Source organism: Suhomyces tanzawaensis, assembly GCF_001661415.1.
Source record: "Suhomyces tanzawaensis NRRL Y-17324 unplaced genomic scaffold CANTAscaffold_4, whole genome shotgun sequence".
In the NCBI taxonomy this organism is placed as follows: Eukaryota; Fungi; Ascomycota; class Pichiomycetes; order Serinales; family Debaryomycetaceae; genus Suhomyces; species Suhomyces tanzawaensis.
The window spans coordinates 34,878-49,135 of NW_017963639.1; the positions used below are offsets into that span (position 1 = coordinate 34,878).

The 14,258-nt window shown below is 48.8% G+C and overlaps 7 protein-coding genes across 7 annotated transcripts; 4 read left to right on the top strand and 3 right to left on the bottom strand.

The window, feature by feature from the left end:
- Positions 1-1,216: 1,216 nt before the first annotated feature.
- Positions 1,217-3,300, bottom strand: CANTADRAFT_6081 (MFS transporter; the record flags this gene model as incomplete). Its single annotated transcript, XM_020210819.1, has 2 exons — positions 1,217-1,577; positions 1,622-3,300. The coding sequence occupies 2 exons, from the start codon at positions 3,298-3,300 to the stop codon at positions 1,217-1,219; spliced, it is 2,040 nt and encodes a 679-aa protein (XP_020063998.1).
- A 1,533-nt stretch (positions 3,301-4,833) lies between these two features.
- On the top strand, positions 4,834-5,427 carry VID27 (Vid27p; the record flags this gene model as incomplete). Its single annotated transcript, XM_020210022.1, has 1 exon — positions 4,834-5,427. The coding sequence occupies one exon, from the start codon at positions 4,834-4,836 to the stop codon at positions 5,425-5,427; it is 594 nt and encodes a 197-aa protein (XP_020063999.1).
- Positions 5,428-7,106: 1,679 nt separating this feature from the next.
- Positions 7,107-7,328, bottom strand: CANTADRAFT_51078 (uncharacterized protein; the record flags this gene model as incomplete). Its single annotated transcript, XM_020209898.1, has 1 exon — positions 7,107-7,328. The coding sequence occupies one exon, from the start codon at positions 7,326-7,328 to the stop codon at positions 7,107-7,109; it is 222 nt and encodes a 73-aa protein (XP_020064000.1).
- A 1,010-nt stretch (positions 7,329-8,338) lies between these two features.
- Positions 8,339-9,175, top strand: CANTADRAFT_37513 (uncharacterized protein; the record flags this gene model as incomplete). Its single annotated transcript, XM_020208723.1, has 2 exons — positions 8,339-8,499; positions 8,566-9,175. Coding segments are annotated over 2 exons (771 nt in total), but the record flags the coding sequence as incomplete, so codon positions are not given.
- A 602-nt stretch (positions 9,176-9,777) lies between these two features.
- On the top strand, positions 9,778-10,371 carry HET1 (Het1p; the record flags this gene model as incomplete). Its single annotated transcript, XM_020211638.1, has 1 exon — positions 9,778-10,371. One exon carries the CDS (start codon positions 9,778-9,780, stop codon positions 10,369-10,371), a length of 594 nt encoding a protein of 197 aa, XP_020064002.1.
- A 231-nt stretch (positions 10,372-10,602) lies between these two features.
- CANTADRAFT_236332 (uncharacterized protein) lies at positions 10,603-11,533 on the bottom strand. The gene has a single exon (XM_020206982.1). The coding sequence runs from the start codon at positions 11,201-11,203 to the stop codon at positions 10,835-10,837; it is 369 nt and encodes a 122-aa protein (XP_020064003.1). The 5' UTR covers positions 11,204-11,533; the 3' UTR covers positions 10,603-10,834.
- Positions 11,534-11,863: 330 nt separating this feature from the next.
- On the top strand, positions 11,864-13,750 carry CANTADRAFT_89999 (uncharacterized protein; the record flags this gene model as incomplete). Its single annotated transcript, XM_020211639.1, has 1 exon — positions 11,864-13,750. The coding sequence occupies one exon, from the start codon at positions 11,864-11,866 to the stop codon at positions 13,748-13,750; it is 1,887 nt and encodes a 628-aa protein (XP_020064004.1).
- Positions 13,751-14,258: the final 508 nt, after the last annotated feature.

The window sequence follows — 14,258 nt, forward strand, 5'->3', positions numbered from 1 at the left end:
GTTTATTTGTATTCTTTTCACCTAGTACATTAGGTCACCTTTTATATTGCTAACCTGCTTTAAATTAGTTAATTCTACTGACTTAATTATTGTTTCTGCTGTTATTGGTACCCATCCTTTTTCTGAAGTTAATTCGCCCCATTCTGCTTATTATGGGCTATTTATACCTGAGTATACATGCCCATCCTGCTTTAGTGACGGAAAAAAAGTATACGTTTTATCGTACCCCATTAATTTCTTTCCCGAACCATAAAGTTGCTGCATTTCAAAGTAGTTATGCTCCTGCACTAATGAAATAGAATATTTCTTGACACTCCACAATTTTATTTGTCGATTTTCTCTCCTTGAAGAAAATATCCCTACTGATGGAGTATATGACCCCCGTCAGTCCTGGAGCTCTATGGATCGATCCAGCGAAACAATCGTCGATTCTTGCTTTCAAAAGATGAAAATAAAAGTTCTCAAAACCGTTGCACCATGGGGCATAGCAACCCTTCTCCACTAAGGTTTCTTAGTCGCCGTGTACAATACGTTTACTTTGTAGCTATTTGTAATTATAATCTCACTCTTCTCATTGGTTGAACTTACGATTCGCTTTTATTTGGTTATTCTCGATTATTGTGAGGTTTGTCACACTTATTCGCGAATATTCCATCTCGTTACATCTACTTTGCACCCGCACCTCAGACAGTTGCTCGATTATTGGATAGATTTGCCTGTACCTCCACATTGATTCTCCTTATTCAATATCACAAAGGACAACAAATTTCAACAGGTTTGGGATGTCTACTATATTTGTAAATCCTTTAAAATACATATAAGATATAGTATCTATTTTAACATTAGTATGACTGCTAGTCTCTTTCCACACCAGTCCTCAACTAGTTGATTTGAAGATTAGCTAGAACTGTTACTTTTCAGATGCTACCGCTTCCCCGAATCTAGAAGTCTTGAGCTTTCTGTATCCTAGTTACCTGTATAGTGATTTATCTATACATGAATTTATAACTGCCTATACGTGAATTTTTGGTGGGTTATTTGTATATTATTTGACTGAATCACGTATTTATCGGATTGTCTGTATCTTAATTTTGCATCAATTATCATGAATGTCTGTATTATTGTCTGTAGTATTGTTTGTATTATTGTCTGTATCATTGTCAGTGTTGTTGTTGTCTGTATTGATGAATATCGTTGTATACACCCTCTTCCAAGACTATCCCAGCACCTGCATCCGCTGCAACCGCTCCAAGTTCCTGGCGTCCCTCTGGGCCTGTTCGCGGTCCATGCGTAAGTTAGCCCACTGGCGGATCCGCTCTCCATACACCAAACAGAGCACGGGAAACGGGAGACCAAGAACCAACGCAATAAGACCACACATGGTGTTGCCCCACCCATAGTCCAACCGCACGTACATCTGCTTGGCAAACAATGGGAACGCAAACCCAAAACACAGCCTGAACACTGCAGCCGCAGCAATCGAGCTGGCTGCGAAACGGTTGTTCATGTCGATGAGGTAGTTCTGGATAGTCTGGAATACGGCAATGAACGAAAACGAGAAAATGGCCGAGCCGATGCTGGGCATGATCCAGTGGAGCTGCTTCTGGCCGACCATCCGTACCAGATGAGTCCCACGGGAATGCCCAACCCCGAAAAGCACAAGCACGGAAGTCTGTACTCGGGTTTAGCGACACCTCCGTTGTTGTTCGCCATGCGGACGTAGATCTTCTGGATGGCGTAGGTCCAGAACACGGTGCCCACGATATAGCCGATACCCATTGGAAGATACATGAGGCCAGCGATGCCCACACCAAAGCCGTACCTGCCGCGGAACACGTCGGGAAACGTCACGATCATCAAGTACATGAATCCGTACACGAAGGCCATGAACACCCCCAAGCCAAGCACCATGGGATGGGTGACTAGGAGCTTGATAGGCCTGCTGATCTGCACCGAGATTTTACCCCAGGTAGTCTCGCCATCCGCGATCTCGAAGATGGTGTGGAGATGGTCGTTTTTGGTGATTTTGCGGAGCTTCTGGCACTTGAGCCTGAGAAGCTTGGGCAGGTACGTTTCCCTGAGGAAGATGGTGCCTACCACAGCCACGAAGCCGTTGAAGATGCCCAACACGTAGAATACCCAGTGCCACGACTTGTTCTGCACAATGAAGCTGGAAATCACTGGCGCAAGCACAGGTCCAAGCGTAGGAGCAATGGAGTACGCTGCCAACGCCACCAAACGGTGTTCATCGCTCCAGATATCGGCCAAAGCCCCGGCTCCGACGTTCATGGGCGCACAGCCACCCAAGCCACCAAGAAACCGTAGCACACAGAGCTGGGCTGGGGTTTTGACGAAACCACACCCGAGGTTGAATGCAAAGTTGACCCAGATCGACACGTTAAGCACAGGCCTACGGCCCACGTAGTCGCTTTCTGAGAGAGGGGCGATCAACAAAGGGCCCAACGCCCACGAGAGCACCATGATGGAGATGCTGAGGGTGGCCACTGTGGATGTCATGCCAATATCGCTCGCGATGTTGCCAATGGCTGGCGAAAGCATGGACGATGACATGGGTGACACCAACGTGTACACCGACACCACGAGTGTGACCACCACCTTGCTGCTGAAGGACCAGTTGCGAGGGTCGTCTGGATCGTCTGGACCGTCCCAGGTGACGAGTTCGGGGTCGGCGTCAGCAAACTCGGCACCGTAGTCCTTGGTGGGGACTGAGACGTCGGGAATTTGGGAGTAAAGGGGCGTGTCCCAGGCGTCCTGGTTGGTTTGGTATTGGTCATTTTGACCCTCTTGATCCTTTTCACCCGTTTCATCCTTTGGACCCTGTTGGCTGCCAGTTTGGTCCTTGCGCAAGTAGTGGGTCTGGCGGGACTCCTGACGGTCGAGCTCCAGCTGCACCCGCTGGGACAACGTGGTGAGGATGGTGGTCCTGGACGCCGTACGACGGAGGGCGATGTTGGCGTCGTCCAACTGGCCGTAGATGTCGTGGACAGAGTACGCAGAGGCGATTCTGCTTAGCCGTCCAGAGTCGATGGACGTGGTGCGAAGCGACTGGAATGACTGGCCAGCAGTGGACACAGACGCCCTTCTTGCAGGGAGATCATCGCTGAGGCCGATGGGATGGACTGCCTTGTCGTCGCTGGACTCCAACGAGGACGAGGATCCGCGGATGGGCTGGTGGAGCTGCTGGGGTTGGTGCGATGCGATGGACTCGAGCGACGACGTGGAGCCGTGGCTGACAGAGGGCCTGATTCGAGTCTCCAGGGTGTCTGTCTTGTGTGACATGGCGAGGAGTAGAAGGAGGAGGAGGAGTGTGTTGAAGAGATAGGTGATAAGAATCTATATGCTCAATCATGAGATGCGCGGTTGCGGACTCCGAGATATGGCTCCGAGATTTGGAAAGAGAGTGAAAGAATGATGAGATTAGTAATGAGGAGATAAGATGGAGGTATTCCTAGAAGGAGCTGCAATACAGTTGATCTGTTATTGGGTATTTTTGAAATATTAGTAGTACCAGTAGAGATCAGGTAGTGATTTTTTTTATTAGTAATATCACTAGTGAGATTAGTTGACTTGGAGCATTAGTATCACCAAAGATGAATCAGTTATTGGAGCCTAAATCCAGTCTGATAGATGGAGTATTCCCAATAAAGTCACCAGCTGATAGATTTGTTGGGCACTGCTAAAGTATCGATCAGTCATGGTGAGTTCTTCGAAGATTACCATCTGATAGTGGGATTTCATTGAAATATTGTTTCATCAGTGATAGATCAGCCCTTAAAAGTATTTCTAGTTACGATCATTAATCAGAGCATAATTCTCGATACATTACTACTCCTGGGGTATCTATACCGTAACTGCGTTTTAGCTAATGCCGCTATAATTTTAATAGTCATCACCAGTAGTGGAGCACTTGCTTAAAAATTATGCCCCTAGACCTGTGGGTCACGTCTTGAAAGCTTCTGCCTAACTAACTCTTGTATTAGTTGTAAATTAGCCATTCTTCATGAATTTTTTGTGTATACACTAGATTCCTAAGATGGCTCTTTTTCTCTTACATTTATTCACACGAGTCCATTAATTAGCACCCAATTATCCACACGCCATTATTCAGGACATCTACACTCTACTTGAATAGAACTCCAGTATTCCACACCCCCTCTCTACTCAGTTGCCCTACTCCAGTATTCCACATCCTTTTCTCTGCTATACCTACACCAAAAGTCATTAAATAATCGCTAATTACAAATTCCTTACAAATCCTTCCTAGTATATCATCCACTACGTCGTGTGCCACGCTTACGCTTCAATATCCGTCTGTGTGGAGCCATTGACAAATCAGGATGACAGGTGCCCCCACGCGAGCTGCATATAGATACAGACACATTATGACTAGACTAGCACCATCAGGCCGTCAGTAGCTATAATCCGGCCCAACCACCAATAAAGCCCCCACCGTGTGTTGACCACGCACATGCCACTCTAGCGGTGCTGGCAAACCCACTGGCAGTGTCTACACCCAGACTTATCGCAAATTCCTGTGGCTCACGGACCCCCAAACCAATGTCGCACGATTTGCGGACCCTGTGGCAGGCTTATCGCTTTGGGCCACTGATTGGCGGTACCACCACTGTAGTGCACCACAAAAGTCACCCACAAGTCACCCCAGATGTGCCCTACACCCGTTCTTGTCTTCCGACCCTCCATTTCTGTCCCTTCCTACCCTTCCCTTCCCTTCTCTCCCACTAAGATCCATGTCGCACTCGCGTGACATCTAGCGATGTCGCTGCCATTTGTTGCTTATCACCACACCACTCCATGAACTTCATCAAAAAGCTCATAGGCACGCTGGCCACAGACGAAGTAGCTCTGCTCCCGTCAGGAAAGCTCTTCCTCACACGACTGCCTCGCCTGCCCAAAGGCGAGTTGGAATGCCTCTACAACGACGCCTACGCCTCCATCCGTCAGACAACCAGTCCTTACTACTACCAGCTCTGCATCACACGAGTGTTCCAGGAGGGCGAGGCTGATGCTGACGGATCGCTGGACGGCGAGTCTGACGACGACGCCGACTTCGAGGACCACGACACGCCCAGATCCATCAACGACTCCTCGGCGTCTAAGGACGAATGGACGTTTCCCATCGTGCAAGAATTGGCGATCCAGTACCAGGAACGTTCCAACGGGGTCCGAGCCATCACGTGGGTGGACTTGAACGGCGACGAAGGCGATCAGTTCGAGTTCCGAGTCGACGAGGACGTCCATCTCAGCGAGGTCGACCTGTTTGTGGACGCTGTGTACCGATCCATCTACGAGCTGCGGTTCCAGCAGAGTTCACGGGGCATCGCCAGGGAAGAGCTCGAGGAGTTTGTGTACGAGACGCCTGTGGAGTCGTTGGCAGCGTTCCGGTGATGTGCCAGGGTTGGCACAAAGAAAAGAGTGGTTCATAATAGTGTCACTGTGGCACAATCGATGATAATAGTGCTCACTGAGCCGTGAAATAATGGTGATGGTAGTTCTGGCCTGCAATAATAGTAATGGTGGTCATAAGGCCTTCAGTTGCAGGGGGATTTCAGTGATGCCACGATTGTTGTACAGGCTACAGCGAGAGTGTATGAATTGGAGCAAAGGGGTCTCGAAAAAGCCTCCGGTTTCTGATAAATGGAGTGTCTCGGAACAGCCTCGGGTCTCTAATTGGGGCAATACAGCCTCCAGTTTCTTATCCATTGGAGTCTTTAATTACTTCAGCTAGACCCGTTTCAATAGAATCTCCGCATGGCTTCTGACATTCTTCATGATTGACCTGGCACCGATCGCCATTGAAAATGGTGTATTATTCGCAGAAACGTTACTCGTTTCTCCGTGGAAAAACAAGGAGGACGATCAGTTCGACGAGGTCGAATATGGAATGAGTGCATTTGCTGCGTTTACATTGCAGAGTCGCCACGACAAGGCAAGCTTTGGGATCTTTCCAAATGGTATTTATTTGTGAAATTGTGCCTGTGGCAATAATCTCACAGCCGTGAATTTATTGGAAATGATAGCACTTCCATTGTAATAATCCTTTCGGCAATAAACTGGTAGGGCAACACTGCCACGACCGATGATATACTTGGAATATCTAATAATGGAATTACTTATCTCCTCAATGAATTATGTCGTAGATTAGATAGAAGATCCATGTTATTTCAATACGCTACTCAATTAAGGGAAAAACCCACGAGTAGATCCACCAGTCTCGATTCAGCTATTACAATGCAGCGAGAAGTCAATGAATGGTTACCAACCTTAGAAGTGGTATTTGAATAAGTACGACCAAGGAACAGCCATGGTATGTAGAAGGATAAATGAGATATGACCCTATAGCCCAATTTATGATGAGACTCAGTAGCTACACTAATAAGAAACCTTCCTTCGTCGCAGGAATTACAAAATATTAACAATGATATTATAATTATTAATAATTAAATAAGTATACAATCAGCTAGACTCAGTTAGCTCTTCGAACAAGCCTGGGCCAATCCGACTCCAGCAAGTAAGAAGTACGCACTTAAAGGCCAGTAATCACACTCGATTGCATCACTTTTGGGTCCGGCCCAGTTAACTGATTCCACACAGCCAGTCCACATTTCGCTGAAAACACACCCAATCGAGTCAGACTTTCTCGATGGGGCAGAGAGCACCATAAAGAGGCATTCTCTGAGGAATAGTCACCGGTGGTTCAACGCAAGAAATATCATTTACGCAGCAGAACTGTCATATTTCATAACCAACCGGACCCAGCCAAGATTGTCCACGAAAGAGCAACGTGCCAGACATGACAGCCAATTGTTCTTAGATGTCGTAGTCTGTCAGGACTGAGCTGAATGGAAAAGTGTCTCTTTTGCTTCAGCTCACAAGACCTGTTGGCATGGCTAGTGAAACCCTCACCTCTTCCCAAGCTGGCCATGCTGTCCCGTTGGAGAGTCATCCGACTCAGCTTGCGTGGGCTTGTCGTACACAGACTTCATACTCTTGCAAAACATCGTCTCATCTCATCTCATACCATAAAAATACTTCCAACACCTAAAATTCACATCCAACCAACGAAATCACCGTCTGAATCCAACAGAACGTGCAAATTCCCGCTGAAAGAGCACCCTGAACGCATTCACCTTGTGGAACATCGTGGGAACGTACTCGCTGGAGTGCTGGTGGTGGCCCTGAATCGGCACGTACGGGATCCTGTTGATGCGAGCGTGGATCTTGCGGACCCAGTTGTGGAAGCCATGCGACTCGAGGAGCTTTTTGTAGAATAACTCCTGCAAATTCATGGTGGTGGCAACCGAACAGTACCGATGGTGCTGAGGTAGTACATATCACGTGACTGGTCACATGACCCGTCAACCGCGGATGTCGCGCGACATCCGCTCCCTTCCCAAACGGGTTCTTTGTAAACATCCTGGCGACATAAACAACCAAAGATAACCACCTCCCATCTCCGGCACATCTGTCGATTTCCCACCGCAACTCCCTACACCGGCAGGCTAAACTGTGGAAAGCACAGCCTTCAATTTACACCTTGTTCAGGCCCCACCAGACGCTTCTTGCCACCAACTACCCTCCAAGGAGCAAAGCCGCAAGCCACAGCCGTACATCGACCAGTCCAGCCCACTCACTTGCTAGACGAGAATCTGGCACTTCTGCAACATCTCTGGTGCAAAAATCAGACCGATCCGACAACAAAAGGTCGAGTAACACTTCTCAACAGTCAGAGTCAGTCTGAGCAACTTCACAGCCAGGACTCCCCATCCAAGCTCGCAGCTCATTGATAGCCACCTAGTCCTCGGTCAAAAAGTCATTGAAGCCATTTCAGTGGGTGAAAAATTGAACCAATAGTTAGTGAGAGAGCCTGACGACAAGAGTACACAAATTACACTTCCAACCAGGTCTTACTACATCAGTTTGCCACAATCAGCTCCAGTGGTGGTGACAACGTGAAAAATCCACAGAAAACCACAGTATAACTATTGCAACTATTCCATATCCAGTCCATAATACCCAATCCAAGCCATACACAATGGATAGCTCATACGAAATACCGCAGCAAATACTAGACGAAGCAGACTACAGTCTCGACTGGAAAGGAATGGTGGAAGAGGAAAGGCCACAAGTAATGAACATAGATTACATCAACAATGATACGGACCCAATAAAACGACCCATGCCACCCTCGTCGACCGTTGCGTCGTTCTCCACCCCCCTTACGCTCAATTCCAAGCTTATACTACCACCAAACTCCTCCAACCCAATCACCAACGAGCTTTTCCTGTCCACAGCATCCACAAACGAGCTTTTTCAAGTTACCCACAACTTGAGGCGAGCCCAGACCCCTCACAAGAATCAATTCGATCTCTTCGGAAGTGAAGAAGACGGATGGTTCAGTGGAAAAAGACTCAACAACAACAAAATCGAGAGAATGTTGGAAATGGGGATATCTAAGAAGTACAGCCAGCAGAGGGCATTGGGAGACGAAGACGCATACGAGCAAAAGATCAATACGATGATGAGCAGCATGGACCAAGAGTTCGAACTCGATGACCAATTGAGAACTCGTTTCTACAAGGGAAGATTCACCAAAGAGGCCGATGGCTTGGATATTCTGTTGAATAGCTATCTTGAACAAGGTACTTCTCAGTCAAACGAGAATAAGGAGAACTTGACCCCGTTCCCCGACCCCTTGAAAACAGTCAAGAACAAGCAAATGAACTCGATCAAGAAATCAAGCAAAATCTTCTTCCGATCCCCAAGGAGAAATACCTCCATACCGATTCTCAAGCCCTTGAGTAATATCACCAATATAGAGAGAAAAGAATTCGTTGTCAAAAGAGATACCAAAGCACCCACACGAACCAGTATACCCCAGCATAGAACCAAGTTCACCTTGAGACCTTCAATCAAGTACCACGACCCAAGACTTAATATTTTCATTGTTGATTCCCTGTCGGGACTGATTAATGATGCGACCAAGTTTGGCACTGAATTGAATGCATCCAACTGTGAGGATTTCCCTTTGCCCGAAGATGCCAACGAAATTGTCCAGATTCCTACCAATGATGATAAGTCTAAGGCCCAAAAAATGGCAATCATCAAGGTGTACCCTAGTAAGTTCTACCACCAGAACCTGCACCAAGAGACCAATGGTTCTGGCGAATCCGTTTTGCAAGAGCATAGGAGGTTAGGGTACTATAACCCCAAGGAACTCGATAACTACAGGTCGGGAGTGGACGAGAAGGAGGAGAAGAAGAAGGAGAAACGAGGAGTGAGGTGGGCAGACGATTTAGAGTGGTAGCCTGCTAGTACTAATATACCGGTTCGCTGTACAATAATTAAATAGGTATACTAGATGACTTTAATAGTAACGACCAGTCATGTGCAGTATGTAGGAGGCGTGGCGTTGCATGGCCTGAGATTAGGGGTAGGGGAAGTTTACGTAACACCCAGGAATGGTATCAGTGATATTACGTAATTTATTACGTAATATGGCACCCGGAAAGCCATGCATCCATGGCTGCACCAATGCTGCTGGAAGCAGCTGGCTACGCCCTTCCTCCTCCACTTTGTCTCACCAGCTCCTGCCACCAGCCAGCACCAAACAGCCCATGCTTATCAGTTGGATTAACAAAATTCTTTTCTCAACATTATCATGGTGCTCACGTGACCGACACGACGCGACACTTGTCCATATCAACAATTCATCTACACTTCACTATCACCACCAAAATGTCCACATTCTTCGATGAAATGAAAAAGTCCTTTGCGGACGTCCCTATCTCCGACTCCAAGATCGACACTGCCGCGTTCTTGGAAGCCTCCGAGTCCCTCGTCAAGCTCTTCGACTTGTTGGGATCGTCTGCTTTCGCAGTTGTCCAAAAGGACATGACTGGCAACATCAACAAGATCCGTACCAAGTTGTTGGCAGACCCAAGTGGCGCAGGCACCTTGCAAGACTTGATCTTGTCTGAGGCTGGAGGCAAGACCAAGACTGCCACGCAAGGATTGTTGTGGTTGTCGAGAGGCTTGCAATTCACAGCACAAGCCATGAGAGAAACCGTGAACCGTCCGGCAGATGAGCTCACCAAGACGTTCACTGACGCCTATGGCAAGACCTTGAGCCAGTTCCACGGGATGTTGGTCAAGCCTATCTTCAAGTTGGCCATGAAGGCTTGTCCATACAGAAAGGACTTCTTCGAGAAGTTGGGAGCCGACCAAGCCAAGGTTGCTGAGCAATTGGAGGCATGGTTGAAGGCATTGGAGAACGTGGTCAAGACCATCATGGACTTTTTCACTTCAGGCAACTACGGCAAGGGGTTGTAATTCATGAATAGACCAATACACAGCATATAGACGTTAGTAGGACTGCTGGGACGTCCATGCAGGTGTACAGCTCGTCGGCTTTCACAGCTTTCAGCTACAGACCACAGCTTAAACAATAAATAAATATGGGATTGACTAGAATATGGACTTCCACAGGGACCGACCAAACTGCACGAGTTATCTGTGGCTGGAAATAAGATTGATCCATAGATATAATTTCTTATTAATGACAGAAATCAATTAATTCTTTCCAGAGCAATGATCACTTCTCTTAGCTCGTCCTAGCCGAGAGTACGATAATCATAATGACATCAGAATTTCTGCGGAGATTAACCTGGCTAAATTAATCTGAAATCAGAGTTTCTGTGGAGAACAATCTGGCTGAAAATCAATATGAGAGCTTCTGTAGCAAAACATCACCCCAGCTCTCCCTCACCGATCATCTATGGCCGAAAAACCACTCTCACACCTCTTCCTGGCCGATCCGCTTGGTTTCTTGCATCAACTCGTACAACTGGCCCACCTGCTCGGGAGACATCTTTTCGATGTCCTGTTTTCCCAACTTGCCGTCCATCCACGAGCCCCCGTCGATGGCACGCAAGTAGTCTTGCCATTCAGTCAAGAACCCCACGATGTGCAACGGGTTGTCGCTGTCCTTGTGGGCCTTGAACTCGGCCTTGACATATTGATCTCCGAGTGGCCTGAGTTCAGCAGGGAGTTTGTGGACGTGGGCACGCAAAATGGCCTGGTAGAGCTTGAGTGGAGGGAGGAGGGGCGCAGCAGCCCTTTCTGGCCGCCTGGGCCTGACTAGACGGACAAGAGTGGGTCTCATTGGCGTGGGTGGAAAGTTGGAGGTGAGAATTTATGGGAGCAATCACGTGCGTCAACTCACGTGCCAATTTTCATTCGAATCTCGATTGAAGAACACCACCATCACGTGTAGCAGTTCACGTGCCTTGTTTCTTCCTAGTCTCCACTGGATCTTGATGCAAACACCAGCCTGTCAGCTAGCGACGTTCGGCCATTGTTGGGCGGGGCGCCAGGACGGACTACAGCCGTCTGCTCCCCACATTTTGGGTCTCCCAATCGAGATGGTTGCGAGGAATAATTCGATTTAGCCAGTTGTAAGGCGTCCGTGTTTAGGGTTTCGCAAATAGGCAAGCATACGGCAGACTGCCCCACCCAGGCTTCTATGCTGGTGAGGCCAGGCCAAACATCCAGAACAGGAAGAGCTCAGGGAGCCTGTCCTGCACACCGTCCCAAATTGTTGCCTAATTGGGCAGCTAAAGTGCATTGCCTAATTAGGAGATCCTGCACCATCTCCATTACCCAATGTAGATAGCTTCACCAGAGGGTTTCTTCCTCCACCAACAGTTTAAAAACACGCCAATGCCCAGGGGGCCCTTGTAGCTAGTTAGCATCCATCCTCGTCCAACTCTTTCCCATTCCTGCCCTCAGCTCTGCAATCTGAACCCACCTTTTCGCAGCCACCATGAGAATCGGATCCATAATAACACTCGCTACCGTTTCCTCGGGAGTGGTCCACGCTGCCCCTGCTGGCCACGCCAAGAGAGAGGACGTGCTCTCGTCCATCGCCGAAATATCCCACTCCGACAAGAGAGACTTGTCGCTGATCATACAGCTGCTTTCTGGCGCCAACCTTGATGGGTTGATCGAGAAGGTGACTGGCTCGTCGTCGTTTTCAGTCGAGAACATCAGCGATGCCATCAAGAGTCTGAACATCACTGCCAGTGACGTTGTTGGTGCCCTCAAGAACTCGGAGTTGGCCTCCAAGTTCTACAACTCCGTGGTCAACGACCCTGAGTTGTTGCCCAATGCATTGAACTACGCCAAGCAGTTCCTCTCCGACACCAACAAGAGACAAGACGTCGAGGTCGTGGTGCCTCGTGCTCTTGCTGCCAGAGACGCCGACTACGTGTCGGAGGTGTACCAGGCCTTGGAGAGCTCGGGTTTGGTGTCGTACGTGTCTTCGTCCATCTTGAACAACGGCGACCTCAAGGACGCTGCCTCCAGCTTGCTCTCGTCCGTGGCCCAAAACTCAGACTTCTCTGCCCTCTTTGATTCCATTAAGCAGTCTGGCATTGCCAATGAAATCCTCAGCACTGTGTTGCAAAGTAAGTCGCAACGTGATTTGTTTGCAGACGAGTTGGACAAGTACAGTCTCCAGAAGAGAGCTGCCTTGGACGACTTCCTTGACGCTGCTTTGGGCAGCTCTGCCCCTGCTGCATCTGCTCCTGCTGCTGCTGCCGCTGCCGCTTCTTCTGGTTCCGGCTCTGTTGCTGCCGCTACCACCACCGCTACCACAGCCGCCACCACTCGTGCTGCTTCCAGCGCTCCAGCCTCTGCTGCTGTCTCCACCCCAGCCAGCACCAGAGCTACCACCAAGCCTACCACTGCTGCTGCCAGCACTGGTGGTTCTGACGGCTTGGGAGGTCTTTTGGGAGACCTTTTCGGCTCTGACTCGCCTTCATCTACTGCTTCTGCTCCTACCACCTCTGCTGCTCCTACTGCCAGTGGTGACGGATTGGGAGGCCTTCTTGGTGACCTCTTCGGTCCTTCGCCAAACAAGACCACCACTCCTAGCTCTGCTGCCACTGGGGACCTCTTTGGGGACCTCTTTGGTGACCTCTTCGGCCCATCCAACACCACAAAAACCCCATCCAATACCAGCTCCAGCGGAGACCTCTTTGGCGACCTCTTTGGCGACCTTTTCGGACCCTCCAACTACTCGTCGACTCCCTCTGGTCCAAGTGCTTCTCTTGGAGACATCTTCGACGAGTTGATCAACGACTTGTTTGGCCCATCCACCCCATCTTCCGGTTCTTCTGGCTCTTCCAGCGGCAGTCTTCTCGGAGACATCGTCGGTATTGTCGGCAGCGTCTTGGGATCTGTGTTGGACGGCTTCGAGGGCGACCTCTCCCACCTCGACTTCGGCAGTCTTATCGAAGACGCCATTTCCGCCTTCTTCGGTCCTTCTACCGGCTCCACAGGCGTGTCCTCCGGTGGTTCTTTCGGAAGTTTCTTGGAGGAAATCATCAGCGACTTATTCGGCCCATCCACCAACACTGGATCGTCTGGCTCTGGATTCAGTCTTTCTGGTTTGCTCGGAAACATCTTGAACTCATTTGTCAACAGCTTGTTCGGCGGCAGTGGATCCTCCTCCGGTACTTCCAGTGTCAGCACTGGAAACTCCGTGTTTGCCCCATCCGGTAAGGTGTGCTGTTGCAGCAACACCAAGGCCAAGAGAGAACAGAAGAGAGCCCTCAAGAAGCACATCAAGAGATCTATCAGAAGAGCCTTGACCAAAAGAGCTCAGCAATTGAGCCCCGAAGAATACATCGATCTTCTTTCCAGATGATTGATGTCTAGTATACCTAATACATGTTTTAATAGTGACAAATGTAGTCCAGCGAAGAACTGACAGTGTGCTGCTTGAAGAGAGATGCTACATGCAACAGAACCAATACGAGATAGCCAGGACAGGAACGCAAATAGCGAAAGACCGAAAGGAGAAATAGCCTTACGTATGTGCCAGGACTGGTTTAGTAGCATAAGCTAGAGAAAGAAACAACCCAATATCAGCCCATAGATTGTGTAGAATGGATGTTTCAGTCCACCACTAAACAATTCAAGATATCGTAGTATGTTTCTGCACCCCTTCGAACCAACATCAGCCCCTGTATGAGCCTTCACCCCACGATCCATGTTTGGGGCTTAACTGTTTAGTTCCAATTACTATAATTGTCAAACAATAATTAGTTTCCCAATTCGACATCCGAAACATGGAACAATCCCTAGACGACCAGCCCCTATTGTGCCACGTCAACATGGATGGCAGGGTCTAGTCGTACCCGTGTGGCGACAGG

Coding starts and splice junctions, on each gene's coding strand:
- CANTADRAFT_236332 (XM_020206982.1), bottom strand. CDS start 11,203: ATGAGACCCACTCTTGTCCGTCTAGTCAGGCCCAGGCGGCCAGAAAGG.